The sequence below is a fragment of the Astatotilapia calliptera genome, chromosome 23, assembly GCF_964374335.1.
Source record: "Astatotilapia calliptera chromosome 23, fAstCal68.1, whole genome shotgun sequence".
NCBI classification, from domain to species: Eukaryota; Metazoa; Chordata; class Actinopteri; order Cichliformes; family Cichlidae; genus Astatotilapia; species Astatotilapia calliptera.
This window is the reverse complement of record NC_137443.1, coordinates 40,353,782-40,380,813: the sequence shown is the minus strand read 5'-3', so window position 1 is coordinate 40,380,813 and position 27,032 is coordinate 40,353,782. Positions and strand designations below refer to the sequence as shown.

Below are 27,032 nucleotides of genomic sequence, written 5' to 3'. Positions count from 1 at the left end.
GGCGAGTTAATCATGGGTGATGGCTCCTATGGTGATCTATGTGGATATTTTTTTTAATTCTTGGACTCTGCTAGAGCAGCTTTGCATGATTCAAAATTCAAAATAAGCCTTATTTATCTTATACTGAGCCTCAGAGCAACCTCTGAGCTCTAAGCTGTTCAGCTTTAAGCCCTTTTATGCCCCCTCTCCCTTCAAGGCACCATTTCCTTTTTCCTTTACATCTGAGCTTTAGGAAACGTACCAACTTTGTAGTGGACACAGCCCTCCAGGTCGCCCACATTGACCCACCCCTGCTTCTTCTCCACCTCAGGGTCATTGTGCAAAATCTTGTTTCGAAGCCATGACAGGTAATACACTCGCAGCTTGTTCTTTTTGCCTGCAGGAGGGAGGAAACAAAAACAAAATCCATCTATCCAAAACTTTACTGATTAAAAATGAATCTGAATCGAGACTTTCTGGTTGGCACGTGTGCTCTACCTGATATGGTCACCAGGACGTTGAGTCCCTCTAGGACGTCCATCTGCTGGATGCGTCGACGGTTGATCAGAGGGTAGACCTTACCTTGACCGCTTCGGTCCAGCAGCATCAGACCGCTCTCTGTTCCCACCAGCAGATTTACTCCTGGAAGAGCAACAGGCACAAACATACGTCACTGCTGATATGTTTTTATCCATCTGTGGGGCATCACAGTAACTCCATATTTTTGAAGTTGACTCACCCCAGAGTGCCGCACACAGGATCTCAGAGTTGAACCTCTTCTTGTACTTGCGAATCTCCGGGGTGTCGCTCGGTGGACGAGTGTTGACCGGGTTGACATTAACCACCGAGCCTTTACGGGATGGGTCGGACCGCAGCTGATCTGACAGGCGCCCGTCTTGCCCAAATCCAGCTGGAAAGGGAAAGCAGAGGCAGTGCACATTAACTTTGCAGATAGCAGAGAGGAATTAGTGTTGAAGATGCATTTTTGCAGTGGGCTGTATATCCAGACTTACCCATGTTGTTGAGGGAGCTCCCGCTGGATGGAGATATCTGCAGCAGACGCGGGTCGATGAAGGGAGTGAACGAGGAGGAAGACTTGTGTTTGGACATGGAGTTGCTCTCCGACTGCGACTGGTGGAGATATCGGATATTTAGAAAACCTAGAGCTCAAAACATTCCCAATAAAATAACTTAAAATGCACCGAGCTGAAACATGAATCAAACTTGATTTGTTACAGTGATTTGTAATTCCTAAGAACGACTGTTTATTTAAACGGCAGCAGAGGCCCCTCAGGTTTGAGCTTATGAGTTATAGCTCTACCTCTGGGGTCTCGTTAAACAACATCCAGCTTAAATGCCTTCAAAACCACATTTTTACAGCACAACTGGGAACAAAGTCCCCCCACCACCCACCCCGGGAAAAAAGCAAACGAAAAAGATTAAGTGCAGTTATGTTAATTGTTTTGATGTTAGTGAAGGCACAAAATATGTCAGAGGACAAACAACATGTGCAACAAGAAGAAGAAAAAAATGTGTTGAAGGAAACATTAAGTGATCCAAACACAGGCTGCTGTGAACTGTTAGAGAGGAGAAGAAAAAAAGCTGCTCTTAATGAAGCACAGACACACAAGGATACTCCACCACCCAAGACGCAAGTTGCTTGCAAGGTAGTGCTGCTCTATAAATGGGACATTTATCTTAGAAATATTCATACAAATCCCAAGAAGCTCGGGCTTTAGTTTCCTGCATGCTATGAGCACGTTGCGCCACAAGGAGGCGCCAGTGTTAGCACAGTGTAATGCAGTAAGGTGCGGGAGGGGAAAGGAGGTTGCAGCAGCTCAGAAGATTCAAACCAGCTGAGTGAAGAGTGAGCAGAGAAGAGGAAGTGTGAAGCCAGCAGGACATGGAGGAGGAGAGGATGCAGGGCAGGCAACCCAGGAATGGACAGCTGACGTGTACAGACCGAGATGGAGGTTTGCATTTTATAGCCGTCACAATAAACCTGATACCATTTTTTTAAGCTATACAAAAAGTCTGCACATTTTTTCTACTGCCCACTCCTCAGCTGTTTGCCCTTAGTTGTGTGATGGGGACATACCTCTATGGCAGTGAGCTCGTCCAAAGAGATCTGTGGGGATACTGCAGGACTGGCATGGCTAGATGATGAGGGTAAGGAGGAGGTAGTGGTGGTGGAAGAGGAGGAGGAGGAGAAGGAAGGGATGGTTGTGGAAGAGGAAGTGGAATGATGGCTCTGCTGGATAAGGTCTGGTAGGTGGTGTATGCGGCCCGGAAAGCCGTTTTTCTCTAGCGGGCCGCGACCAGGGGGTTGGGGTTGGCCGTGGCCAGCCGAGGAAGGGGAGGAAGATGAGAGAGTGACCAACCGCTTTATGTCAGCTGTGCTCTGGAAGCAAGAACAGGCACACTTGGGCTCAAGCAAGCAGGTGGGAAAGAAGGTGGAGCTGTGTGTCTGGCTGCTAGCCTGCTGCTTGGTGTAGCAACCTGACATATTAAGATTATTCATCTTCAAATGTGAAAGCCTATGAAATGGCATGATCATATGCAGGAACAACGAAGAAATTGTGGAGAATGAGTAGTTAAAACAACACTGACGCTGGACAGAGAAAATTCTAAACTACATTCCTAATCAGCACCACCAATCGGTCCTAATCAGCACCACCAATCGGTCAAAATCAGGCACCACCGGCCCGTCCTTCTTACCTGTCTGATGACCAGTGTGCCATCCTTGGAGGGTGTGGTTGCCTGTTCGCTTTCCGAGTCTTCGACCAGCATGGTTTTAGCAGACTCCGTCTCGCCGTTACTCACTCTCCTGCGGAAGCCATGGGGATATCTGATGTCCCATAACCAGACCAGAGTTAAACCAGCAGTCATGCAGATAAGCCATGCAGCACTGATTAATAAAAGAGGCATCAGGTGTATTACCCAGCTTTGGAGTCCTCGGCCCCTGAGGTGGACTCTTCTCCTGCCTCCTGGTCCACCTCTTCCTCGTCCTCCTCGTCGGTCGTGCCCGACTCGTCACTGGAGGAGGAGTAGTCTGTGACCTTGTGAGGAGGTCGCACATCGTCGACTGCGCGCAGCTCCTTGGCGAGCGCTGTCAGGTCCTGAAAGCAGCAGCGAAGGTTTTAGACGCGCTGACAGGTCAACCTGCGAGCTCAGGTCCATTTCTCCGCTTTGGTGCAAGTTGCATTCGGCCTGAAGCAACGGCGCTAAGACCACTAAGGTGGTCCCATTTCTGGATGGCCCTGTTTGGTTCATACTAATGAATTTTTAGTTGGCTTAGATTTTTCAGCACAAAAAGAAATTGCACCAAAGAGGACAAACACTCCAAGTTTAAAAACTCCCTCCATAACAGAGGTTGCCCAGACAACGCATCAATATGATAGACTGAGCACACAAAGTGGACCCATTGTGCCTTTTGGCTGAATGATGTCATAGGGTGCACAGATACCCTCCCCCCCACCCATTATCTTCATCTAAGGCACACAGAAGCTCCACCCACCTACTGTTCAAACATCCTGCTTAGGGAGGAGCAGCCAATCAGAAGAAAGCTGGCTTTAAAAGGGAGAACAGCTAAAAGTACAAAGCTACACTGGCAGACTTCAAGACTACAAATATTGAGTCTGAAATGAGCAGACTAGGTCCACTTTAAATAAAAAGGCACAACAGGAAATCGTACTGTAGAAAGTCTGAAATCTGAATCCCTCCTTGGTTCAAGGAACTGTTTGTGTTTCTATTTCGTCTCTTTCACTTGTGGGTACAAACCTGTACCGTCTTTTTCCATCTTTTAAACAACCTTCATGTAGTCTGACCTCTAGGAAACAGTGAAGTAAGCAGCATGTTGTATGGGGGAATGTCAGATTACTAAAGAGCCTCTTTCTGTGGCCTAAATGAGTGTTTCACCTCGTCCTCCTTAACATGTTTGTCCTCTTCATTTTCCCTCGCCCCTTTGTCATAATATAGTCGCATAAGCTTGTAAAAAGAGCAAGAAAAAGAAGGGGGGGGGGGGGGTATACTTCCGTGCTTCCAAGCCACAGTTTATCCACAAACACAAACAGGTGATCGCGAGCCATTCTGACAAGTACAAGGGAACACAGGAGGGGCGTGTTTGCATTCAAATGTGGTTGCATTCAAATCTAGGAGCAGGAAGCTGCGGCGCAGGGTTAACCCTCCTTTTGTCTTGTGCATTTTTCTTGAGAGCAAGCAAAAAAAAAAAAAAAAAAAAGTGGAGGCGTATGGAAAGGTGCCAGGGGACGGTAAAGGCAGAAATAAAATAGTGAGCCAATCTCCACAAAAGGAGCAAATGCCTTTTATCTGAAATCTTTATCGTGTAATGCCATGAGCAATGCATGAGCAATGGTGCAGGCATAGCAGAGGTGAGATTATGTAATCTCAGTTACCGGTAATAGGCTTACCACATCACCCTAAGCAAGGCACCCCACCCAAACAATCAGGAAGCATTGGATTCACGTAAGGTTCCCACACCAGGTGGTTGGATAATTGGAGCAGTGGAAAATAGAGCAAAGTGGGGAAAAACTGTTTTCACCTATTCATTTTCAAGTTTAACAGCACTCGAGTAACAGTGGACTTACAGCTGGTCGAGTGGGCCTGGCGACATTCTTTTCATCCTGTTTCTTGGAAACGTTTTCAGGCCGCTGGAGAGGCGATCCTTCAGATTTGGAGGAAGCTTTGTGGAAATGAAAGGAAATGGCGTTAGTGAGGGGAGACCGAAGAGAGCTGGATGTGCAAAGGCGCTTTAATTGGCAAAAAAACAAAAAAAAAACAAAACTTATTTAAGCACAAGCTCAGAGGATGGCATTTGAGCCAGATTTGTATAATTATGGTAATAATCCTAATCTGCTAATAAGCAGTCGGTAGGGTTAGTGAGATGTAGCCGAGTACAGTACCAGGGGACTCACAGCGTGGCCTGAAACGGTCCCCAGGACTGGCCTGGGAGCTGGAGTTGGAGGAGCCGGACGAGCTGCCGCTGCCTGGCCGGGACTGCAGCTTCTCCACTCGATCCCACAGCGGACGCTGCTCCACGTTACTGTGACGAGGAAGAACAAGCACATGGAAACAAACCCAACTCCACTGTCAGTTTATCATGTGATATGTTAACATTTTGTCCCTACCCTCCCTGCGCTTTTCAGGATACGCTACATATATTTTTGTGATTTTGAGCGTACTTGGATTAGTGGGAGTTTACATCACCGCAAAATCAAAGCACATTTTTTTGCATTTTATATGCAAACATTAACAACTTATAAATATTAATCTGCAATATTATAAGCAGTCATAATATTATGTCTTAATAATCTGTCTATTCTACCATTTGTTTTTATTTTCTGAAACTCTCTATTCTGAGAGGCACCCCTATGTAGGGGAGGGGTTACTGTTTTGTCTTTTACAACTTTTAACAGTGTGAGCATGTGAGCAGCTCTCTTAGACCACATCCACATAATCCAAAAGTAAGACACGCCTGAGGTCTCTTTACTCACCTGCCTGCGTTCCTCTGTCCGCCCTGATTGCTGGGCTGTGAAGGCAGAGGGGACTCTCTACGTGACAGTACAGGAGACCTGGATGTTGTCCTCACCGGTACCTGGGAGACAAGTATTTGATGATCATCACAAATCAATATGTTCCTAAAAACAATCACCTAATAGGAAAACAGTGTCATCAAACAAGAGAGCTTATCCTCTGGTTCAGGCTCATGCTAATTCAGTGAGCATACATTGGGATTTGAAGCTGAAGGGGAAATCAGCCAAGAATTTAAAAACTGTCCTAGTTTGACCACTGAAACAGAGATAATCTTAGGGCGTAGCTGAACACAGCGGAGCAGAGAACAGAACACCCCCACAACACAATGAGAGCGATTTAGATTAGAGGAATGTGCGGTTTTATTTCTCATTCATGATTTTGAATATGAGCGATGGGGTAATCTGTCGGCCCAGAAATTCAAAGTTGCTCTGATTCATTTGAATACGCCCTCACAGCAGTTTTAAGTGTTAACAAGTGAGACTAGACGCAGCAAGGCAGACGCACACAGCCAGGAGGAGGCTGAACAGCATGCTACGTAAAAGTGGATGAGAGGAAGTGAGCGATGGAGGAGAGATTTGAAGGCTGGGTGTGGGAGGAGGGGGGAGAAGGCAGCCGTCCCCCGGCACCTTACCTTGGGAGGGACCTCCTCGCTGCTGGCCTGATGTTCAAGCCTAGCCTGAGGGTGGTGGAGGGGAGGTTGGGGTTGGGGATCTGTGCGTGCAGGCGATGGGTGGTGGTGGTGGTGATGGTGGGGGTCCTGGGAGCGCAGGTGGAGTTGTGCAAAGCTAGAGGCCACACCGCCGGACTCGCTGAAGGACTGAGAGCGGGCAACCACGGGTGGAGGAGGAGGAGAGGGGGCAGCGCTGTTGCTGCTCTTTAGAGCAGCCAGGTGAGACCACTGGACCTTTTTGGGAGTCAGGAAGAGGAAGAGCAGGGGGGAGGGGGTGAAACAAGCAGACAACACAGTGAGACATGAGGGAAGATGCGTGTGGCTTTTTACATAATGTACACATGCACACGGCAGACAGCACAACACGAAACAATGACTTTTTCACTCCTACAGTCGGCGTTTTGTTTTTTACAGGAATCAACCATTTGAAGAAAGAGGAGCCTGTGTCGGTGTGATAAATATGACGCTTCTGTTTCAAAAGTGTCATTCCAAATTACACATTACAATTTCTGAGCTTTAAAAAAGGTTCAAAGGCAGATTATGTTGCAATCAGCCTATCCCAGCTTTTCTGCTGAGTAACATACACAAGTAGTGCATTTTGCAGAAGTCTGCTGCAAGCAGAGCATCTAATTGCTTTTGCAATAAGCCACTGTCGTCAGTACTTGTTTTATATTCATGTTGTGAACCCACAATTAGATTTTTTATGTGCAAAGTCTCTTTACTGAGGAAGAGAAAAATGAAAAACAAAAAACAAAAACACTTTTCTTCACAAAAATCCTCAAAGTGAAGAAAAGCTTCTTTCAAATTTATTAAAAATAAAAAAACAAATGTAACAGATTTTTACTCCTCAGACACACAAACATGAGTTTAAGCAAAGTTAAGCTGAATTCTGCTTACAAACAAAAAACCCACAAATCTGGTCCATGTCTCCCCCCCCTTCCCCCCCAAAGATTGCAAAGTGCAGCAGATTTACTGAAGAGGTTACGGCTGCTATATGGCTGTTATTCTCCTCTAAGTTAGTGTTGATTCGACAGAAATTGAACTGTCAGCGTGTGCTGGAGTTTTTTTAAACCCTCACTCTGAAAAGGTGATGAGGCTAAGTGTCTCACTCCCAAGTGTCTTAGCCACAGAGTCCAAGGTTGGTCATGCAGTTTTGCAGCCGTTATGATAAATTGGAGTTCAGTTTTTTTTCCCCCCCACTCTTCTCAAGTGGAAATATCAAAGAGTTCAGGAGGTTAAGTGGCAAAACTGTCTCATTTCTCTGTTGATCTGTTCTTGAATTGTTCTGTGATTGTGAGCTTAGTCTGTAAAAGGTACATATTCTCCCACAAATACCACTACACCCATCTCTGTATGGGCATTCTTGTAGGAAAAAGATGACGCCATAGAGCGGCCCAAGAGAAATCATGAATATGTTCAGTATATTCAGCAAAAAGGCTGCGCTGAGCGTGCAAAAAGGATTTCAGGAGGGTAAATTATAGCTCTATTTGCTCATTTGAAAGAAAAACATAAAACAAAGGCGAGAAATAAAATGATTGGCTTTTTAGCACTGGCGGAGGCAGTGATTGATGAACTCATTCACTATATCAGGAGCCTGTCATGTTTTTTTAAAACTACTCAGACTGCTGACTGAAGTGCTTATGACTTATTGTGAGTCTCAACAGTAGGACAAAAATAATACCCAGGGAAATCAAAAAAGGTGAACAGTCTAAAGCCACAGTTCAAACACACATTCTGCCCAGCCTCACCTTCTCCTATTTTTTATTTTATTTTTTTCTTTATTTGAAGTGGGCTAAATGTCTGAGAAAACTGACACAAATCCAGTGCAGCGACAGAATGAAGGAGGAGGAGGAAAAGGCTAGGGAGCAGCGGAGGAAGGAGTTACCTGAGGCTCCATGGGTCGGTGCATGGCAGATGCGTCGGACGAAGAGCCGCCGTTGGAGAATGGTTCAGAGGAGCGGGGAGGCAGAGGGGGCTGCTTGGGAGGAGGGGCAGCCTGAGGGGAGCCCTGAATGTTCTTACGGTAGCGCTCGTCGGCCTGAGATGGAGGAATTGTAGAGGGTGGGGGGAAAAAAGGGATGAGTATCAGGGAAAAATTGATCTTGTGGTCTCTTGGGAAACTTTTACATTTAACCAACAACGATCAGCAACATACAGCTGGTGACAACGATATTAAACATGCTTGAAGCCAACTGTGGGCAGCCATACAGACACAGATACATGTGCAGACGTAGGAGGAGAGGGACTCTTTCAAACATCCCAGGATTTAAGTATGCAGTGGGGGGAAAAGATCGCAGTTAATGACGCAGGCCGGAGACACTGCTTCGGTGCCCCTGCGTGTTAGTTTGGGCCTCAGTCATCCACATGCAGTGGCCCAGTCCACACACAGAGTCGACACAGCCACACTGAAGAATTTATCAGACTGGATGTCAAAAGACAAAGAGGAATCCCTGAAAGCTTCTTTATTCTAACTCTCCTAGACCTTAAATATATTTCTCTCTCGTTCAGCCAGCTCGAAATTTAAATTAAGATGACAATGTCCTGATGGATGACGAGCAACAGTGCAAGTGAGAGGAAGAGCAAAGAGACAGCGGAGGAGAGCAGGTTGTTTTATTCAGGACAAAAAAAGGTCAGTTGTGAGCCCGTGGTTCTCCCTGGACCCCCTACTTCTTTCCTTCAAAAGGATGACTGTCTGAGAGCGCCGGCACTGTAACATGTTAGTTGTTGCTTTGGACCAGAACACCCACAACAGGCAAGTACGTGGGGAGGAAAACAATCCTTTATCATCATAACCACTGAGGCTGTGTGAAAGCAAGCAAGAAGAGGAAGGTGGAAAGAACAGGCAGAGCCGAGGAGGAGGTTCACCTCTCTGATAGGCTGAGGAGGTTGACTGACAGGCTCGCTGTCGGGCTCCGAGCTTTCTGTCTGAGGAGGGTTAGAGTCAGAGGGGGTTTCAGTCTGAAGGGAGCTGGGGGAGTTTGAGACCCGGCTCAAACTCTCATCAGTCCTCTCCTGCCCTGTTGCCTGGGATTTACTGCTGTCTGCAGGGATCGTCTGAGGGGCTCTGGAGGATTCACAGGCGCCCCTCGCTACAGAGACGGCAGAGTTGAGGACCTGAGCTTGTGGGAGTGTGGCGAGGGCTCTGTCAGGGGGCAGAGTGGCAGCCTGTGGCGGCTTACTATGGTCTGATGGGAGTTTTGTTTTGTCGCCAGGTTGCTGCTTGGAGTCGTGCTGCAGGGACAGCAGGTACGCCTGCTCCTGCTGCAGGCGCTTGTGGAGACGCTCGGCTTTGCGCTGCTCCTCGAGCTCCCGCCACTTGAACTCCTGTCGCAGAGCGTAGGGTTGGTTCAGGGTGGAGAGAAGAGGCAGCGGCCATGTTTGGCCCAACAAGTCTTTACAGAGGCAGACTATGATGGTGATCGTCGTCTCTTTAATCTTTCTTTTGACTCTTAGTCATGTTTGACTTGTGCTGTGCACACAAAACAAACTTGTCTCTTCGAATCATAATTACTATTAAACACGTGAAAGAACAATTTCTTCACATTTCTCTGCAGTGTAAACGACTCAAACACCTATTTAAAAATAAAGCCGCGCTGTGGAGCATTTCCTGATGACATCCACATGTCCGTCCATCATGCATCTGTGTGTTTCAAGGGTGGAGAAGGGCGGGGTGGGTGGGGCAAAAGAGCAAAACCCCACTCCCTACCTGGAGACACTCATACGCTTTGACATATTTAGCTATACCACTGATCCACTGCCATTCCTTACAGTTTTTACATCACCCATTCACGATGTGCAGAGGACAGACTTGCAAAAAGCTTAGAATGTCTTCCAATTTAAAACAAAATATCCTTAAAGTTAAAAAGTCACATTTGTTATTGATAAATGATAAACAATCGTATGCAAATACTGTAAAAGTTAAAATCTAAAATATTTTTCCTGTTTGTTTTTTAACCTTTTTTTATCATAGTGAGCTAGAATAACTGAACTTCTTTTAGCTGCTCTCTTTCCAGGTCACCACAGTGGATCATCTGCCTCCCCCCGTCTCCAATGCATACCTCCACCTGGTCCCTACTCTCACTACATCATCGCATCTGCAAACATTACAGTCCAAGACATCACCATCACTAAATATGAAAGTGATCAGGGTTGATTCCTGGTGTTAGTGGGCTACAATGACTCAACAGCACCTTTAAATGAAAGGAAGAAAGGAGAGGAAAACAAAAATCCGGACCCTATTCACCTTTGGCTCCGCCTAACTGTCCTGGTCAAACTTCAGTACATATAATATCCAAGCAACTCAATGCCTAACTCCTGAGAATTTCATGCATTTAAAAAAAAAAGTCAGTAAAATGCATTAAATCAAAAGCTGTAATCCTGGAGATATAAATAGATTTATAAGTCATTTTCATATCTTGGAGGTTATGGAGGTGAAAGGACATTGTGATATAATAAGAAGGCTGAGTGTTTGTGTGCGACTGACCAGCAGCATGGCCTGCTCACGGAGCAGCTGCTCCTGGAGCATCTCGAGGTGTCTCTGCTCCTCTTCCAGCTGGCGCCTGATGTACTCCTGTCAGCAGGAAAGAAAACCCATCAAGGCTGCGCATGTCTCTTTAAATAAGCACCAAGCACAACCCTAAAAATCCATCTTAAAACAGATAAGAGGGATGTTTTGGCTTTGCTGCGCTACGATAAATACATCAAGTAACCCCTGAGCTTCATGTCTTCATTTTACAGAACCAACACACCAATTCACTTTGTGTTTCGCTGGCTTTAACTGCAGTAAAAGTAATTTCAGAAACAGACCTGCTCACGATCGTTCCTTCTCTTCTCGTCCTGCCGGCGTTCCTCCTCCTCTTTACGTCTACGATCCATCTCCTCCATACGCCTCTTTTCTTCTTGCTCGCGACGACGCTGCTCGCGCTCCTGTTGCCTCCTCATCTCCCGTTCGCGTCGCTGTTGCTGTGGGGGTATTTGTGGGGGGGGGGGGGGGGGGGGGGGGGGCAAATAAATTAAAAACAGGGTAAAAACTTCCCGAAAAACAGCACAACAAACGACACAACGAGTCGAAACAAAACCCTACCTCCTCTAACCGCCTTCTCTGCTCCTTCTGTTGCTCGATACGTTTCTGCCTCTCTGCCAGTAGTTGGCGCTTGTACTCCTCTTGCTCCCGGAGTTGCTGCTCCTGGAGGAGCTGCTGGTGACGGAGCGCCTCCGACCTCTCCTTGTTCTCCTGCTGCAGGCGGATGAAGTCACGCCGTAGAGTAGATTCACCTGGCACGTTGACAATTGAGCTGTATCGGTGTAAGAAAGAGACAAAAGGTTGGAGCTTTGTGAAACGCCTCCACCTGAGCAGGTGCACTTGTTTCCTTTCAGGGAAACGCTACAGGTGTAGAACATACCTGGGCTCTCCTTCTTGCTCAGGAGGATCCTCTTCCTCCTCCTCACTGCCACTGTACTCATATTCCGTCTCATCTGCACAAGGACAAAAACCAGTCACTCACAGCTTATGCATCCTACACTTTTCCAGCCTTTCATGATAATCGAGAAGCACACGCACCTTTCTCGCCCCTCTTTTTCTTCGTCCGGTCGATGTGGTCTTTGAGCTGTATGCGGACCTGCCGCTCGTTGGGCTGGTCTCGGATGAAGGGGTGCTTCAGCAGCTGCTCTGTTGGTGGGCGCTGCGTGTAATTCTTCACGAGGCAGCTCTCGATGAAACTGAAGAACTTTTTGGACCTGTGAGCGAGTTGGGGGAGAGAAACAACACAAGGCTGAGAGAGCGAATCAGAAACAGAAGTATTTCAGCCATGCAACGAGAAAGTGAAGCAGACATTTTTGCAAACGCCCCACGACTCCTAACAGCGCTCCCTCCCCTTCACCAGACACTCGCCAGCGCAACAAAAACTGAGGTTTATGCACACAGACGAGCAGCATCGAACCTTTCATTACATATACTCCACGAAAACTGAAAAACGCTACACGCTGGAGTGAAATTATTATCACAACTGCACCTGCTGCCGAGCACCGTCAGATTCACTTGCGACAGCAGCAAATCAAACCGATATTTTATGAAACAGGGGTGGAGTATAAAATAAAACAGCGATTTGTGTTTGAAGACAAATGTAAAACGAGAGCCAGTTCATTAGAGCGTTCGAGCTCTGAGATGTTTCTGCAGTGCAGTCCAGAGCAGCGATCCAGTGTGTTTGTGCGAGTGCCAGGAGAGCCTGAGCCTGCCAGAGCAGGTGTACCACAGATGTTCGAGTCAGCAGCAGAGCACTAAGGGAAAGCTGAGCTCTTAGATTTAAGTCTCTGTAGCTGCCTGGGCTAAGGTCTGACATAAAACAAAATGCACATAAAAAGAACAGAAGGAAATCTGCGCATAAAATATCTCAGAGTAAATGTGTCAGGATTTTGCAGGGCAGCGAGGCGATTATATAGGACAGATACGTAAACAGTAAAAACGTCCTTTCCGGGTGGTGCTCACCATTTTTTAGATTTCAGCCGAGGAGGAGGATTTCTTGGAATGAGGAAGAGTGCACGCATGGGGTGCATGTCGCAAAGAGCTGAAAGAAGCGGTGCAAAAAAGTTAAAGATTCAAGAGGATTAAAAGATCAAGAAAAAACAAATGATAAGAGAAACAGGCACTCACGGGGCGCTCCTTCAGCCATTTCAATAGCCGTGATACCGCAGGACCACAGATCACTCTGCGAGAGAAGAAAACGCCCAATAAGAAAGCCATTCACAAGAATAATGCGCCTCCGCGGTTACAGGAAGTCAGGTTTTGAACGCTCGACACGTTGGGGAATCTTACTCGGTAATCATATGTTGCATCTGGGTTCTCGTCACAAGCGATGACTTCTGGGGCCATCCAGTAAGGTGTCCCAATGAAGGTGTTTCTCCTTCCAACTGTCCGATCCAGCTGAGCACTCACGCCAAAATCCACTGGAGAGATAAGGAGCGGAGACAGTCAGTTAAACGCTGTACGATCATCTTCAAAGACTCGATTTCAAGAAAATAGCTTTCAGCCTTCTTACACACAAGCATAATCTTTTCAATGGTAGATGTAGCTATTACTGGCTAGCTTGGTTAGCAAGCTGCATCTGTAATTCACCGTAGCTGGCAAAATCTAGACTTAAAACAAAATGTGCAAACTTGACAACTTAAACTGTTTTAAGCACCACTGAATGGGAACCATTAACTATAGATACATTTAAATCTTACTGGAATTCATGATATTGAGCTATATTAAAATCTACACCACTGGTTAAAATTGTCTTTGGCACCGTTCAGTACACATGTTTATAACTACTATAAAGTTTGGTATTTTAACATGCCCGTTTATAAAAATTGATTCTTTTGCCTGCCTCAAGTGGCCACCTGAGAAACTAGTTCGTCCGAAACTGTGGAGGTGGGCACTTTATAGATGTTTTAGAGTCTTGTGTTGCATGGCAAGAACAAGTGAGAATCTCTAAGTTAAAGTTGACACTGACATTTATTGGATCAAAAGGTATCAAAGATATGAAAACTCAGTCACTCACCTAGTTTAACTTCAGCATTCTCCGTCAATAACACGTTCTGGCCTTTGATGTCACGGTGGATGACGTGGTGGGCGTGTAAGTGGGCGAGACCCTGAGGAGGGTAGAGGAGATGCAATATTAGTGAAAGAAGGTAGAGAAGAGAAATGAGGAGAAGAGAGGGGAAAAAAGAGGGCGGGGGAATGTGCTCACTCTGAGGATCTCTCTGGAGATGTAGGCAATCCAGTCTTCCTTCAGCTGGTTCCCCTTTGTGTTCTTCACTAGGTCTGTGATGGAACCAGCACCACAGAACTCCATCACCAACTGCAAAACAGACAAATTCAATGAAAAAAAATATATATTAAAATTAAAATACGCCTAGTTCTGGAAAGTTAATAAAAAAGGAAGGCTAGTAAAAGAAGTGAGCATCAGCGCTACAGTCTTTAGATTTTTTTTTTTTTTTTTTTTTTTAAATGTCTTCACTGGATTTGAGGGGCTTACCCATAGCTGGTCATCGTGTCCCGGAGGGCTCTTCTTAATGAAAGCACCATAGTAGGTGGCTATGTTTCTGTGGTGGGAATACTTCTTCAGCATATTGATCTCCAGTTTAATTTCCTCTTCTTCATCCTAGACAAGCAAACAAACACAGGTGCACATTAAAAGAGGGCGTTTGGCCTTGCCCCAAAAAAATCTTTACGATGTGGCGTGTAGGCTCCTTTTAACCATAACCTGACCTCGAGTAACGTTTCATTTCACAAATAAATCAATTCACTTCCACACTTTGTGTCACAGCAAGTGTCGAGACGCGTGACAGCTCCCTGGTGCAACATCGCTGCAGCCTTTTCATGCAACACGAGCGAGGAATGAGTCCTTTGTTTATGGATTACTGTTGCATGAATGATTTGCATTGTACGTTAGACACATCAGATAAACCTACAACAACAACCAGCGGCTATTATCCACAGAGCTGGAAAGAAAGCTCTGCCATGAACCTTCACCTGGAGAAAAAAAATAAATTATTACTTAATGGGTGTAGGATTACTTAAGGGAAGAGCAGGAACAGGAAATGGGCGCCTTTAAAATTTAAACGTAACCTAAAGGGAACTCTGAGGGATTAACGCGAAAGAGCTAAATCAAACTAGCAGATGTAGTGATCACGCAGCGTTTAATCTCTGCTGCAAACGACCTTTAGTTGCAGATAGCGGGAGCAAACCTGCCGCCATCGCTTCTTCACAAAAAGGTCAGAACTAGCTGCAGTGCAAACTCCCCACTTGCACCCTGTAGCAACTTGACACAGATTAACAGTGATGCACTAATTGAACACATGCATAGATCAGCCTGCAAGTGGTTTGCTTTATGGTTACATGGCCTATTATTTACAAAGTAGAGTGAGAGGAGTGGGGGGACAAGAGTACAAAGGTGGGGGTGGTTGCACAAAATTACCACTGCATAATGCAGTGTGTGCACGCTTCAGATATTTGTATATCCTGTCATTTCCATTATTAGCATTCTGCACCAAAATGTGTTACAGCCGATTTAAAGGTGATGCTGTGTGTGCATGTTACTACGCTGGATGGTGTGAGTGCATCGCACACAGCAAAATGGCAGTTGGCCGTCTTTACAGGCAGCCACGCTGCTGCTGCATGACTCGTTTGAGTTGACGTAAGCCTTTCTGTTGTGCGCATCCCCCTCCACCACCCCATCCTCCTCTGACCCTCCCTTCCCCGTGTACCCCCTCTCTGCTACGCAGCTGCTGGATTATCACACTCCCGACTGTGAAAGCCTCTCTGCCACGAGTCACATGGCGACTGAGTGGGAGAGACAATCATATGGTGATGCGTGTCGGAGAGAGAGAGGCAAAGGCGAGCAATACGTCAGCGCACGACGCACACACATAAGATGCTGTGGCACTAGGCCACACCCAGTATTCCTAATTTATGCTTGAAGATAAGATCTTTAGAAAGTGTAACTCAAGGATTTAACAAAGAGGAAACTCCAGCCGAGTTTCCTCTCATGTCTTAAAACATCTTTAAATCTCCAGGGGTGAAACCCCCCCCCAAGACAAAACAGTTAGCCATGTTCTTTGTCTTTGATAGCCTGGTAATACATTTTCACAAATTAAAATCCAGTACAGTGTTTGCTAAAGTGTAACTGCTGGATCCCAAATTGCAGAAACATCCTTGGCCTTATGTCAAGAAGCGCTGCACATTCAAGGAGTAGAAATCCTTTTAATTTAACAGAAAACAGCACGTCAAAATGGAAAAGCATCCGTTTTTTAAGCTCGTGGCCTGTATAGCTGCAGAAAAGAGGACTTGTTTGGATTTGAGAATGTGGGTCACAGTGACCCTGCACAGAACCTCTGTGCCTGCAGATGAGCTCAACAGCCAGGACGTCAAGCGCGACACGGGCCAGCTGAAACATAACAAGCAGAAAAATAGCTGACAGATCTAACTGAAGCTCCGTAATTGAATATTTCAGCCGTACAGTCATAACAGATCAAACTGAGTCATTATTTGAGCACCGTTTGAAGCCTACTAATTAACTCAGTCAAACTGACTTAAAAATCACTGTGTGAGGTCCACCAGTTAGTGAGCTTTGGCACTTTAATAGCAATGGGAGTGCACAGTCATTCGTTTGTGCGCAGGTAATAAAAACCAGGCTTAATCTCAGAATGATTTATGTCATGATAGAAGCAAGGGAAGATAGCAGAGCAGGCTAAACCTAATAACAGTCACTGTAATGCACTAAATACAGCCAAAGTCACACATAAACAGACTGAAGACAGACGTTAAAAGGGCCACCAGTGAAAAACAAAACACAAAAATACAGTCAAGCAGGTTTTAGGTGAAGTGGACACCTGCTTCTCGTGACGAGTGACTCCCTGTTCTCAGTGAGTGACTAGACGTCTGAAAAGGCACACCTAGTGTTTCACACACATCAGGAAACAGCTGGTCCATTCTCTCCCACACGATAACAAGTCAGTCGAGAGTGTAACTCTGACTCATTGTGACGTAAGCGCGCGTGAGGGGTGGCAAAAAGGCATGTCAGGGCACACGAGCTGCATCACCAGTTCCTGTTGAGCTTCTGATGAGGACTGTGTGACGGTAGGATAGAAACATGTTGCATCCACAAAGCAGTAAACGTGTCCTGACACCGGTGAAAATTCAGCTCGTGGCTGTCGGCTGTGATCCCCTCTGAGGAAGATGATGAACACTAGGCTGTTGCGCGCGACACGTTCAAACTGGGCTCCAGGATGGGTCCGGCATTTTACGCCCATGTTGCTTTCATCATAACCAACACAGTGTGGGTGGTTAGCCCTGCTGGTCTTCGCTGCTCCCCTCAAACCTTCTGCCTTGCGTTTCTGCATGTGTGCATATGTGGTTGTTTCTCATCTGCAGATGGGACCTCCCACAGCTGAGGGCAGCACGCTTGCTGCTAAATGACAAAGCTACCTAAAAAAAAAATCTAATTAAAATTAAGCAGTATCCTGTTGCCTCTACTCCTTCCCTGCTGCTGTTTATTAGTGAAGACAACTCATTACAGAGCGGGGCTTTTTCTCCTCTGCAACCTCTAAATATTCAGACGTAAGTTCCAGAGGAATGTGTGCAGATTTTTATGTTAACCAGACTCGAGTATAATTACATTTCACCACAAGAGCATTTTTAGCACACCAATGATAATCCATTATGTTGCGCCAAATCTATCTTTTTGATTTAAAAGTATATGTAGGGTGACATTTAAGGCTTACCTCTGTGACATCCATGACCTTGATGGCAGCCAGCTGTCCAGTCTTGACATGTCGTCCCTGCAAAGACAACAAACAAAAGCATATGAGCATTCAAGCACATGGCAAAGGTCACTGTGGTCTTATCAAGTATGCTGTACATTGCTATTTAAATTGGGTTTTTTTTAAAGGAAAAAAAAAAAAGCTTTAGTTATAGCCAATATACTCATTCAAAACAGGTGGTGAACTGGTTTATAAATTAACTGGTGTATCCACATTTGGTGACAGGTGGCTCTTTGGTTGTCCAAATATGGTCACATCCATTTTCCAAAACGCAAAGGATACAAAGACTACTCGTTTGAGGCCTTAACAAGATTAAAAAGGTAAAGTCAGTCCATTTATTAGGTTATTTAATAGAGGAAAAAAACAGATAAACATACTAATGGTATAAGTGTGTAACTGAACAAACTGATGCATTCTCATAATGCATCAATTAACAAAACATTTGCCTGCTCCAATGTGTTAAAAATATATTGGAGCAGGCATCAGTTTATGGAAGTCACCGTGTTGTAATGCCATCTTGAATACAGAGGCCGAGATGGACATTGTTGCACATAATCTCAATTTAGTTATGTGGCTAGAGAGAGCAGCGCGCCAAAGGTGGAAGTGAAGAGAGCTTCTTGGCATTTGTGTACCATGGAGGCAAATTTTAATTCACATTTGCATCTCCAAACTCAATGTATGAACAATCATAACTTAGTTTTATCATTCAAGAAGAGGTCTCCTTCACCAAAGAAGCAAAAACGAATAGAAAAGAGAATATGACTGGCTCTGGATAAAATGCCATCCTCAGACATCATCTCCTGAACTGAAGTCAGCAGCAGCTGGTTATAAGTTAACATTATGCTAGCTAATGTTAGGTTCAAGTATCCTAAAAATATCAGTTTCTCTCTAATAAACACTAACGCCAGCCAACAGCATAAACAACAGCGGTTCTTACTGACAGGATATCCTCAACAACTCACCTCAGGATCGCTGTCAGAAGCGAGCTTGTTTGACTTGTATCAGACTCGTTTTGTTATGTTTTACAGGTTCCTTCAGAGTAAACAAACAGACACGAGGTAAACAGCAGCCTGACAGCCTACACTCACTACAAATACTAGAGGTGGGAATCACCATACATCCCACGATACGATATTATCACAATACTTAACGCACGATACGATATTATTGCAATTTTTAAAAATATTTTGCGATATTCAGATTCTGTACATAAAGGTAAACTTTATCAATATTCATTTTATCTAATATCAAAGTCTCGCACTCAGTCCTTCTCTCATTTCAGTCAGTTTTATTGTTGACAAACTGAACGGTTTGCATTACAGTCTAGTCCAACTTAACTGAATGCAACCATCTGGTACAATTATAGCTATTCTGAACTATGCAATTTATGAAACCTATGCAGCCCCTTCAGCAACTGAAGAATTTGAAAGTAAATTAAAACAAAATATAATTTTACATTAAATAAAAAAGTTTTAAACTTAATTAAAATAAAACATGTCTTAAATTAAAATAAGTAAACTGTCATGTTTATTGCTGCCAAAAAAAAAAGTTAAACACATTTGGACAGTGAAGGAATGTCAGGATTCTTGCTCAGAAAAAGGATCAACATGCTCTGAAGTCAGAGCACAGAAACCTTTTTTGTAACAAAATATCGATTTCTGCTGTCCCTGTATCGATACATTATTAGCAAACAAAATATCACGATACTACACAGTATCGATTTCCCCCCCACCCCTAACAGATACCATAGCCAGGACTATGCGCTTGAATTGGGAGGGCAAAAAGTAACAAAGTTAACTGCAATCTGCAGTCTGACATCTAGTGGAGATATTTTACACACTGTAACTTTAAAGCCATTAAACGAGTAGTCCACAACTCACTGCATGTCCTCCGTTATACAGTCTTTGCTATTTTCATACATAACACAATGACTTATTTAAAAAAAATATATAGAAAATAAAAAAAATTCCTGAGTTGCAACCCCAATACAAGCACTTCAATTACTGTATCTAATTAAATTACATGTTTGACGGCCATTTTTACCATATATTTCACACGGGAACTGAGATCAAGAGTTGGATTGTTCCTATCAAAGAAAGCAGTTTCAAGTCTTTTGTATCCCACAGCCCATGTAAAACTATGATATACACAGCACCAAACAGAAACATGCGATTCCCAAGCCATGAAGCCCCGACATTCCCAGACTTCTCTGCTCTCCCAGCACCCTACTGCCACTCCTTACATAAACAAAGGGACCAAAATAGTGGCCTCCCTACATCTCCCTCCCTCCCCTCAACCCTGAGACGAGATAAAACATGGGACATTTTTGGAAGCTGACCCACATGGGTATTCCCCTTCTCCACTGCAGTGATACTCTGTCTCTCTGCCTACCACTGCTGCAATGTACCGGACACACGTGTCAATTCACTGTACAGTCTTTGTGCATGGCTACAGAGAAAACGGCTTCTCACACACATATGTGCAGCCTCCCTGCCGACACCACCGTCGTCATCTTAGCCAGTGCATTCCATAGTCAATTGAAACTGTATGGATTATGACAATAAAAGCTATGCAGGCTTTGGGGCCCTCTGTTTTCACTGGGCAGGAGAGGTGGGGGCGATGAGAGGGACACTTTACAATGACTTTAATCCTCTCCACTTTGATCCCAGGGGTTGCCTCTGCAAAAACAACAGAGGCTGACATTGTAGCAGTCACCTCCTCGTGCACATGCAGTCTGTTTTGCTAGTTTACAGGTGCAGCCGAGGAACTCCGCAGTCATCCTCATGCCTCATGTGCACTGAAAAAGTCGACATTAAATGATTATGATTTTTGAGTCAAACATAATTAACTGAATCTTAGATTGTATTATTGTTAAATCTTTATGTAGTTAATACTTGTTTAAAGCTTCTTAAAAACAAAGAGTTTCTGGGAAAACCTGACAGGCATTTTTCTCCATTTTCAGACCAAATGACTAATTGGTTCATTGAGAAATGACTGGGAGATTAATCAGTGTACTATTGTGATAGTTACCACCTTATTATAATGGAAACAATAAAAATGTATCCATCCTGTGACTTCAGTAACATATTAGTCAGCTAATTGAGAAATGAGCCAAACATGCACTGGGTCCCTGGATGTCTACAGGAAGATTTCACTGCGTGAGTCACGAACTTTGTTTCTAACTACCGACCACAAACAAGACCAACACTGAAAAGGAGCAGAAAGGAGAAAAATAATCAAGACCGTCTTTGTGTTTTGGCTCTTCTGCAGCCCCTCTCCCATTAGCATTAGAGCTCACTCTCAAAGACAACTTGTTGGATCCAACGCTGTGACGCTTTCATCCAGGGGATGAAAAAAATAAATAATAATAATAATAAATCTGATGCTATTTGGATTTTCCACAAAGACCATCCGCATAATTGCGGGATACATTCAACTCAATAACAACGCAGTTAATCTCCCTCGTTGGCTGTTAATAAATTAAAGCTGTTAATTCGTACAGTTTTACAGTTGACAGCGCCTTGATGAATGTGTACAAAACTATGACAGCCAAGCTAAAATTCCTAGTCGTATAAATCCAAGTTTTTTTTCCAGCTTCTGGGAGGGTTATCTAAGCCACAAGGTTATTGCATTTTGATACCACAACACAACTGGGTTACACATCATTAGCACATGAGCAATGAGAGGAGTGCTTGGTTTACAGTCAAGCTCCAAGTTTTGACTTTATCCTCTTACAACATGCACTTATTGTGAAAACACTTTGGGGTTAAACATTATGTTGCACAAGTAAACAGAAATGAATCAGCACATATGAAAATAAACAGGCTTTCAGAAAAAGAAAAAAAAAAAAAAAAGGATGTCACCAAATCTATGCAACAGATCCTAAAACTACTCTTCTTAATCTGGGGTATTCTTACAAGCACTGTCAAAAAATAAGCTCTAAGAACTGGTCTAGCAAGGGCTTAGCAGGCACTTAGTCATACCAAGTGCAGCTTGTAGACATGTTCAAACTCCAACCTGTTCTGAGTCAACTCATCACATGGCGACACTTCGTCAGGAGTCTTACGTGTCAAGATTTAAAGCACTGGGTACCCTTTCAGCACCATTTTCAACATGCAGGTTAGTCCATTTGACGTTAATAGGTCCCTAAATGCAGCGGTAAATAAGGTCTGCCGGGGTATTGTCACTTTCAGTGGATGGAGCAAAGAAAATTCTGCAGGCTTGCTACATATGAGATTTTGCCAGAAGTCTGAAGAGTATTTTTCTACTGTGAAAGAGTGAAAGACATCCCACAAAGATTAAAAAATAAATAAAATAATTACCAGGCGGGACATCTTTTTGTTTCGAGGTGAGCGATTAACGTCATCAGTGAGTGTCCTAACTGTTAACGCCAACTTTGATCCGCTGTTATTTAGACTTACTTGGCAATGAAAGTTTTTTGTTTGTTTTTTTTTACTTTTCCCTCATAAAGACGACATCTGATGACGTCGCCTGTACCCTTAAAGATAAGTTTTGACACCTCGGTGTATGTCAAAGACGTGGTTTGAAGACCATTAGAATCATTTCTGGGTATTCCCAAGGGTAGCTGCATAGGCAGAGACCACCCTCACCCACTTCTGATCCATACCCAGTCATTTTGGTCTATAAGCAAGCCTGAAATATGACAGAAACCACTCTGTACAGAAAAGCGCTTCAAAAGGTTACTCCCAGCAGTCTTTCAAGGGGTAAACCATTGAGTATGGGATGAGTTGGGAGTGAGTAAGTTTTACAAACTTGTGCAAATGCACAATCATCTGATATGTATAGAAGTATCACTCCCTTTAAAAATTTGTCAAGGGGTTCCAAAAAGAAGGCAACAGAGACACTTCTGCTTAAGTTAAACCCAATTTTAGCAACAGACATCATAAACTGTTACATGCTGTCTGGTCTCTAATGCGCTCTGTGACAGTTTGCCTCATGTCTTCACAGCAGAACTGACTGACCACACGTCAACTTCCACTATTTTTTAATATCCCAAAGCTCCTACATAGGCTTGAAACTAGTCTTTAAACATGTCTTGTTTATAAATTTATAGTAATTAAATATATTAAGTAATTCCTAACTAATCAGACAGCCGGTGAGGCTCAAGTTATTTTATTGAATAAATCAATATTCAGCTGATCGGTTCCAATCAGTCATGCAGTAGAGCCCATGGTACAAAGCTGGGGATGGGAATCGACTTGGGTTGATCAGAGGAGGCCTGCAGCTAGGCACTGCAGGGCCCGTTGAAGTAGTCAGCTAGGTGTGGCTGTGGAGGGGTTATCTGAGGCACTCAGCTATCACTCAGCCCTCCCTGGCCTCCATCTCTACTCCTCCATCACAGCTCCTCTTAACCATGGCCAGATGAGTTCCTGGCAACCCTCCAGCTCAGCACTAAAACCACTGAATGACTTACTGCCTTCAGAGCCAAAGACATTAACTTAAAAATCTACCCTAAAACTAAATATGCTCCACTATAAGGGCTTCCATTAACAACGCTGTGGAGAAATCTCACTCAACACAAGAAACCCGATAAGGAAAGCTGCTTTAGAGCTGCTATAATGGGCTTTCCCGTTATTTCACAAGCCATGTGAAGAACACACACACACTTCACGCGCTGTCATAGTGTCTGCGATGTTTCACAATTACAGGTACGGCTCCGTTTGTTTTGGAGACTAATAAATCCAGCTGAAGACCAGTGTTGGGAAAGCAGTGATTCATGTTTTTTTGGGTGGATTTTCACTTGACAGAAATGAGCGGCAATGCTCAGCAGTGTTGTTAGCGGTCCGCCTACAGAGCCAGTACGGACAAAGGGGGAGTACTGGTTTCCACAAGACTGACCTGAACCTCTGCCTCCCTGCATATTTCGCATTAAAGTAAGATCGACCTGGGAACCCATCAGCTAGCCTGCTGACCAGACCTTGAGAGATCCAGCGACGACAGAAAATAACCATTAGCGATGCAAAGTAGGCGGGTCTCAAGTTAAAATTAACATTGAAGTAAGCAATTCAAGTGACTACCAATGAGAGTAAGTTAATTTGTATATGATGGGGTGGTAAAAGCATTACTTATTTTGTCTTTTGTTCTGGTCTCTGTCAAGATGGCGGCAGACACTCACTGTTGTACCTCTCTCTTGAGGTCCTCTCTGTCAACTCAAAATTTTTGGACAGTACTGCCTTTCTCACCCAGACCTATGTATACTAACAGTATTCCCTATTCCCATTGGTAGTACCTTGAAGGGGGGTTAGGGGGCTCCTTTTGAATCCAAAGCTTTGAATGGCCATTCATCCATTTCTACTGCTTATCCAGGTTCGGGTCACACAGGTAGAAGCTCAGACTTCCCTCTCCCCAGCCACATCTTTCAGCTCATCCAGGAGGGCACACCAAGTCCAAAGCCGGCTGAGAAATGGTTTGCCCCGGTGCATCCTCCTGGTATGAGATACCCGCAAACACCTCACCCAGGAACCATCATAGTCAGATGCCCGAACTTCCTCAACCGGCTCCTTTCAATGTGGAGGAGCAGCAGGTCTACTCCGAGTCCTTGACCCACCTCCTCATCCTACCTCTAAGGTAAAGCTCAGCCACACTTTGTAGGAAACTCATTTCCAGTGCATGTATCCACAACCTCATTCTTTCAGTCACTACCCGGAGCCCATGATCATAGTTTGAATGGTAACTCGACAGCGTCGCTTTTACGCTCAGCTCTCTCTTCACCAGAACAGATCAGTACGGCGTCTGCCTGGATTGTCCACTTGCACTGGGAGTACCAGCCAATTTCCAGGCCTTCCATTAGAAGCTGCCTGTTCTCAGATTTCCTCTTCTGCCAGTAATTGTTTACGAATGCAGATCCATTTTTAAATTGTGAGCAGTCATTGGTTGTCTGATGCATTTCAGCAAACAACATCGCTGGTACTTGAATGTAGCCACAGCCTGCTCGTTGATGCCCTGGCTGATCGTTATTAGACTACAAATGGAAGCCAGAAAGCTTCTGCTGCCAAAAATAGTGCATCTTTCCTACAAATCCTGCATATTCATATCTAGAATCTGTTTATTCTGATCAAGCAAAGCAATTAGTTTCACACAGGCTGGCTTTATAACCAGGTCAAACTTCTGCTACTTGCCAAAAAGATAAAAATGGCTCCACCTTCCATTGCACAACCTAGTGCTGAAATTGAGCGACATGCTCTCTAATTAGCCATGCGGGTGCAAAACAAACTTGGTTTCACATTATTAGTTCACACAGTGAGGGAAGAGAGAGAACTGCTTGCAGTGGTAGTTTAGTGCTTTTAAAAGGCTACCCATGTTAAGACCGAGGAGATGGATGACCTCAGTCTTTGCTCAAGTCATGAGAAGCTCTAAGGTGACATCTGAACCAGCAGAGTGAGCAGGTGGGCAGACAAAAGTCAGAGCCTCCATGTACCTTTCACACATATATTAAGACTTCTGCCTGCAGATAAATTCCAGGGAAAAAATGATCCATCAGCCGTTAGAAGCAGCACATGACATGTAAGGCTGTGAGCTGCCTGTGCTTCTCCGGGCTCTGCTGCTGCATACCAGCACACTGACCCAATTCTCACACAGAGACACACAAAGCCTCGGCCCTGCTGCCTCCGAGCCCAGCTCTCCCCAGAGAAGCACGGATGGAAGTGGCACAGAAAGAGATGAGAAAGCAGAGAGGGGAGTGCGCGAGCGAAGGGATGAGGAGGGAAAGCCGGGAGATGGAAAAGGTGAAAAGGAATGCGCAGAGAAGAGGAGCAAAAACACAGAAAGCTGAGTAATGGTCTGAAACAAGAGGCCAGTTGATGTGACAGGACAAGTATTGATCACTGCTGCAGCAAAGGCTTAAAAACGCATTGCCTGTACATTTCGACAACACTAAAGATGTGAAAGCACCGAAGACTAAGGCTGCAAATGACAGCTCTGTTTCTCTTCACCTGCCAATATGCAGTTTTCACACAGTGAAGTGTCCTAGTGAAGGTTTTATATAAGCGTCAACTGAATGTGGGATGACTGGGAGCCATTAAGTTAAAATAAAAAAAAGAAAGATTTAGAGCATTAAAACAAGAGATCTTGAAGAGAAAGAGCTATCATGTAAAGGCGCTGGAGGAAGACAGGCAAGAGGCTGTCTCGTCTGCCTGCGCCTTTGTGTCTCATCTCAACACCACTCAAGTAATGAGGCGGCTCAATGAGCTGCACACAGACAGCAACACACACTCACGTACGCGCATACACACAGACAGACACTGAAAGTTTTGTTCGGGCAGTGTGGCGAGTCAGGGGACACTGTAAGTCTTGTGACACCCATTAGAGAGAGGGTCACTGTGGGGGAGATGGGGACAATAAGGGATACACAGCGTCAGATAGAGAGGATGCAGAGTAGAGGAGTGTGTTGGATCTCATATTCACCAATTTAATACGGGTTTGAAATGTTTCACTCATCACGCAGGGCCTTCAACGCCCACCGATTCTGACCTAACAGCTGCACGGCCAATCAGCAGCCGAGCTCCCGGGACCTTTACCACAGAGCCCTATATGGCACTTATCAATTAGACACTGTCACAAGGCCCAGCTATGGCATCGAACCCACAGGCCTGCAAGAAAACCAGCCATCACTTGTCCTACATTCATTAACTCAATGTGACTGGCAGAATAGCCGCAGGCCCGCATTCCTACATATTAAATTATAATCACAAGGATTTTCTGGAAATGACAATCGGGACTTAAGGGCTAACCAGTCTTATAATTTCTCTCTTCATAAGCAATTTCAATTTTTCACAAAAATTTACAAGCTGCTCAATAGATAATATTCAAATTTTATAGCTTTTCCAAATCCTTGGAATTTGACTTAGAATTGTGTAACATCTTGCCAAATAAACAATTTTTATTCAAATTTCCAGGTCTTAAAGATTAAACTGATATTGCTGATACTGGGTGGACTAATACTGGATTACCACTGGGAACTCGTCATGATAAGACTGGACAAACTGCCTTGCTCTCTTAGTGAATCTGGTTACCCTAAAGGCAGCAGCACAGGGGTTGATGAAGATTACCCTGAAGCCAGATGAGCTCCAGTTTAACTTCAGGGTGATCCATCTACAGTGACCTGATAGTCGCTGCTTCAATCATCTCAACTGTAACCAAATCCAATCTTTCACTTCATCATTTCTTTAAGCTAATTACCAACAACAACCAGTCAGGTTAGCCCCGAGGTAAACATCAGTCTCCCCCTGTGGCTGGTAGGCAATGAAAGACTCCATGAGAGGTTCTCCTCCTTCCTCAGCAGCAGCTCCAACCCTTCACACATAGCTAGCCCCCTGAGGACTGCTTCTTATTCTTATTCTGAGGGAAGGGGGTGAGGCTGCCCCAGAGGTCAGGGGAGAAAACAAAGGACAGCACTACTGAGGCTCAAAAATCGTAATGTCTTTTATTAGCTTCCTGGACAAAAATCAGCCCTCTGTATATGATACCCTTAAATGAAATGTGAGGGACTAGAAATGACTGTTTCATGCAG

The 27,032-nt window shown here is 44.6% G+C and overlaps 1 protein-coding gene across 9 annotated transcripts in view; it reads right to left on the bottom strand.

Moving 5' to 3' along the window:
* The window catches only part of LOC113015812 (mitogen-activated protein kinase kinase kinase kinase 4-like), a 35,050-nt gene that overhangs the window by 3,358 nt on the left and 4,660 nt on the right, over positions 1 to 27,032 (bottom strand). The window contains exons 3-26 of one of the 9 annotated variants that reach the window (XM_026158146.2): positions 17,465 to 17,521; positions 14,218 to 14,343; positions 13,930 to 14,040; positions 13,741 to 13,831; positions 13,014 to 13,144; positions 12,852 to 12,906; positions 12,687 to 12,765; positions 11,763 to 11,938; positions 11,605 to 11,677; positions 11,286 to 11,496; positions 11,009 to 11,164; positions 10,686 to 10,772; positions 8,088 to 8,240; positions 6,164 to 6,436; positions 5,493 to 5,593; positions 4,902 to 5,041; positions 4,587 to 4,681; positions 2,920 to 3,098; positions 2,698 to 2,827; positions 2,078 to 2,380; positions 993 to 1,110; positions 719 to 889; positions 478 to 621; positions 242 to 376 (exon numbers count right to left, since the gene is read on the bottom strand). In XM_026158146.2, coding sequence (XP_026013931.2) covers positions 242 to 376; positions 478 to 621; positions 719 to 889; positions 993 to 1,110; positions 2,078 to 2,380; positions 2,698 to 2,827; positions 2,920 to 3,098; positions 4,587 to 4,681; positions 4,902 to 5,041; positions 5,493 to 5,593; positions 6,164 to 6,436; positions 8,088 to 8,240; positions 10,686 to 10,772; positions 11,009 to 11,164; positions 11,286 to 11,496; positions 11,605 to 11,677; positions 11,763 to 11,938; positions 12,687 to 12,765; positions 12,852 to 12,906; positions 13,014 to 13,144; positions 13,741 to 13,831; positions 13,930 to 14,040; positions 14,218 to 14,343; positions 17,465 to 17,521 — 3,295 coding nt within the window. The remainder of the gene's footprint in view (positions 1 to 241; positions 377 to 477; positions 622 to 718; positions 890 to 992; positions 1,111 to 2,077; positions 2,381 to 2,697; positions 2,828 to 2,919; positions 3,099 to 4,586; positions 4,682 to 4,901; positions 5,042 to 5,492; positions 5,594 to 6,163; positions 6,437 to 8,087; positions 8,241 to 10,685; positions 10,773 to 11,008; positions 11,165 to 11,285; positions 11,497 to 11,604; positions 11,678 to 11,762; positions 11,939 to 12,686; positions 12,766 to 12,851; positions 12,907 to 13,013; positions 13,145 to 13,740; positions 13,832 to 13,929; positions 14,041 to 14,217; positions 14,344 to 17,464; positions 17,522 to 27,032) is intronic. The other 8 variants (XM_026158148.2, XM_080297402.1, XM_026158150.2 and 5 more) reach the window with 8 other exon arrangements.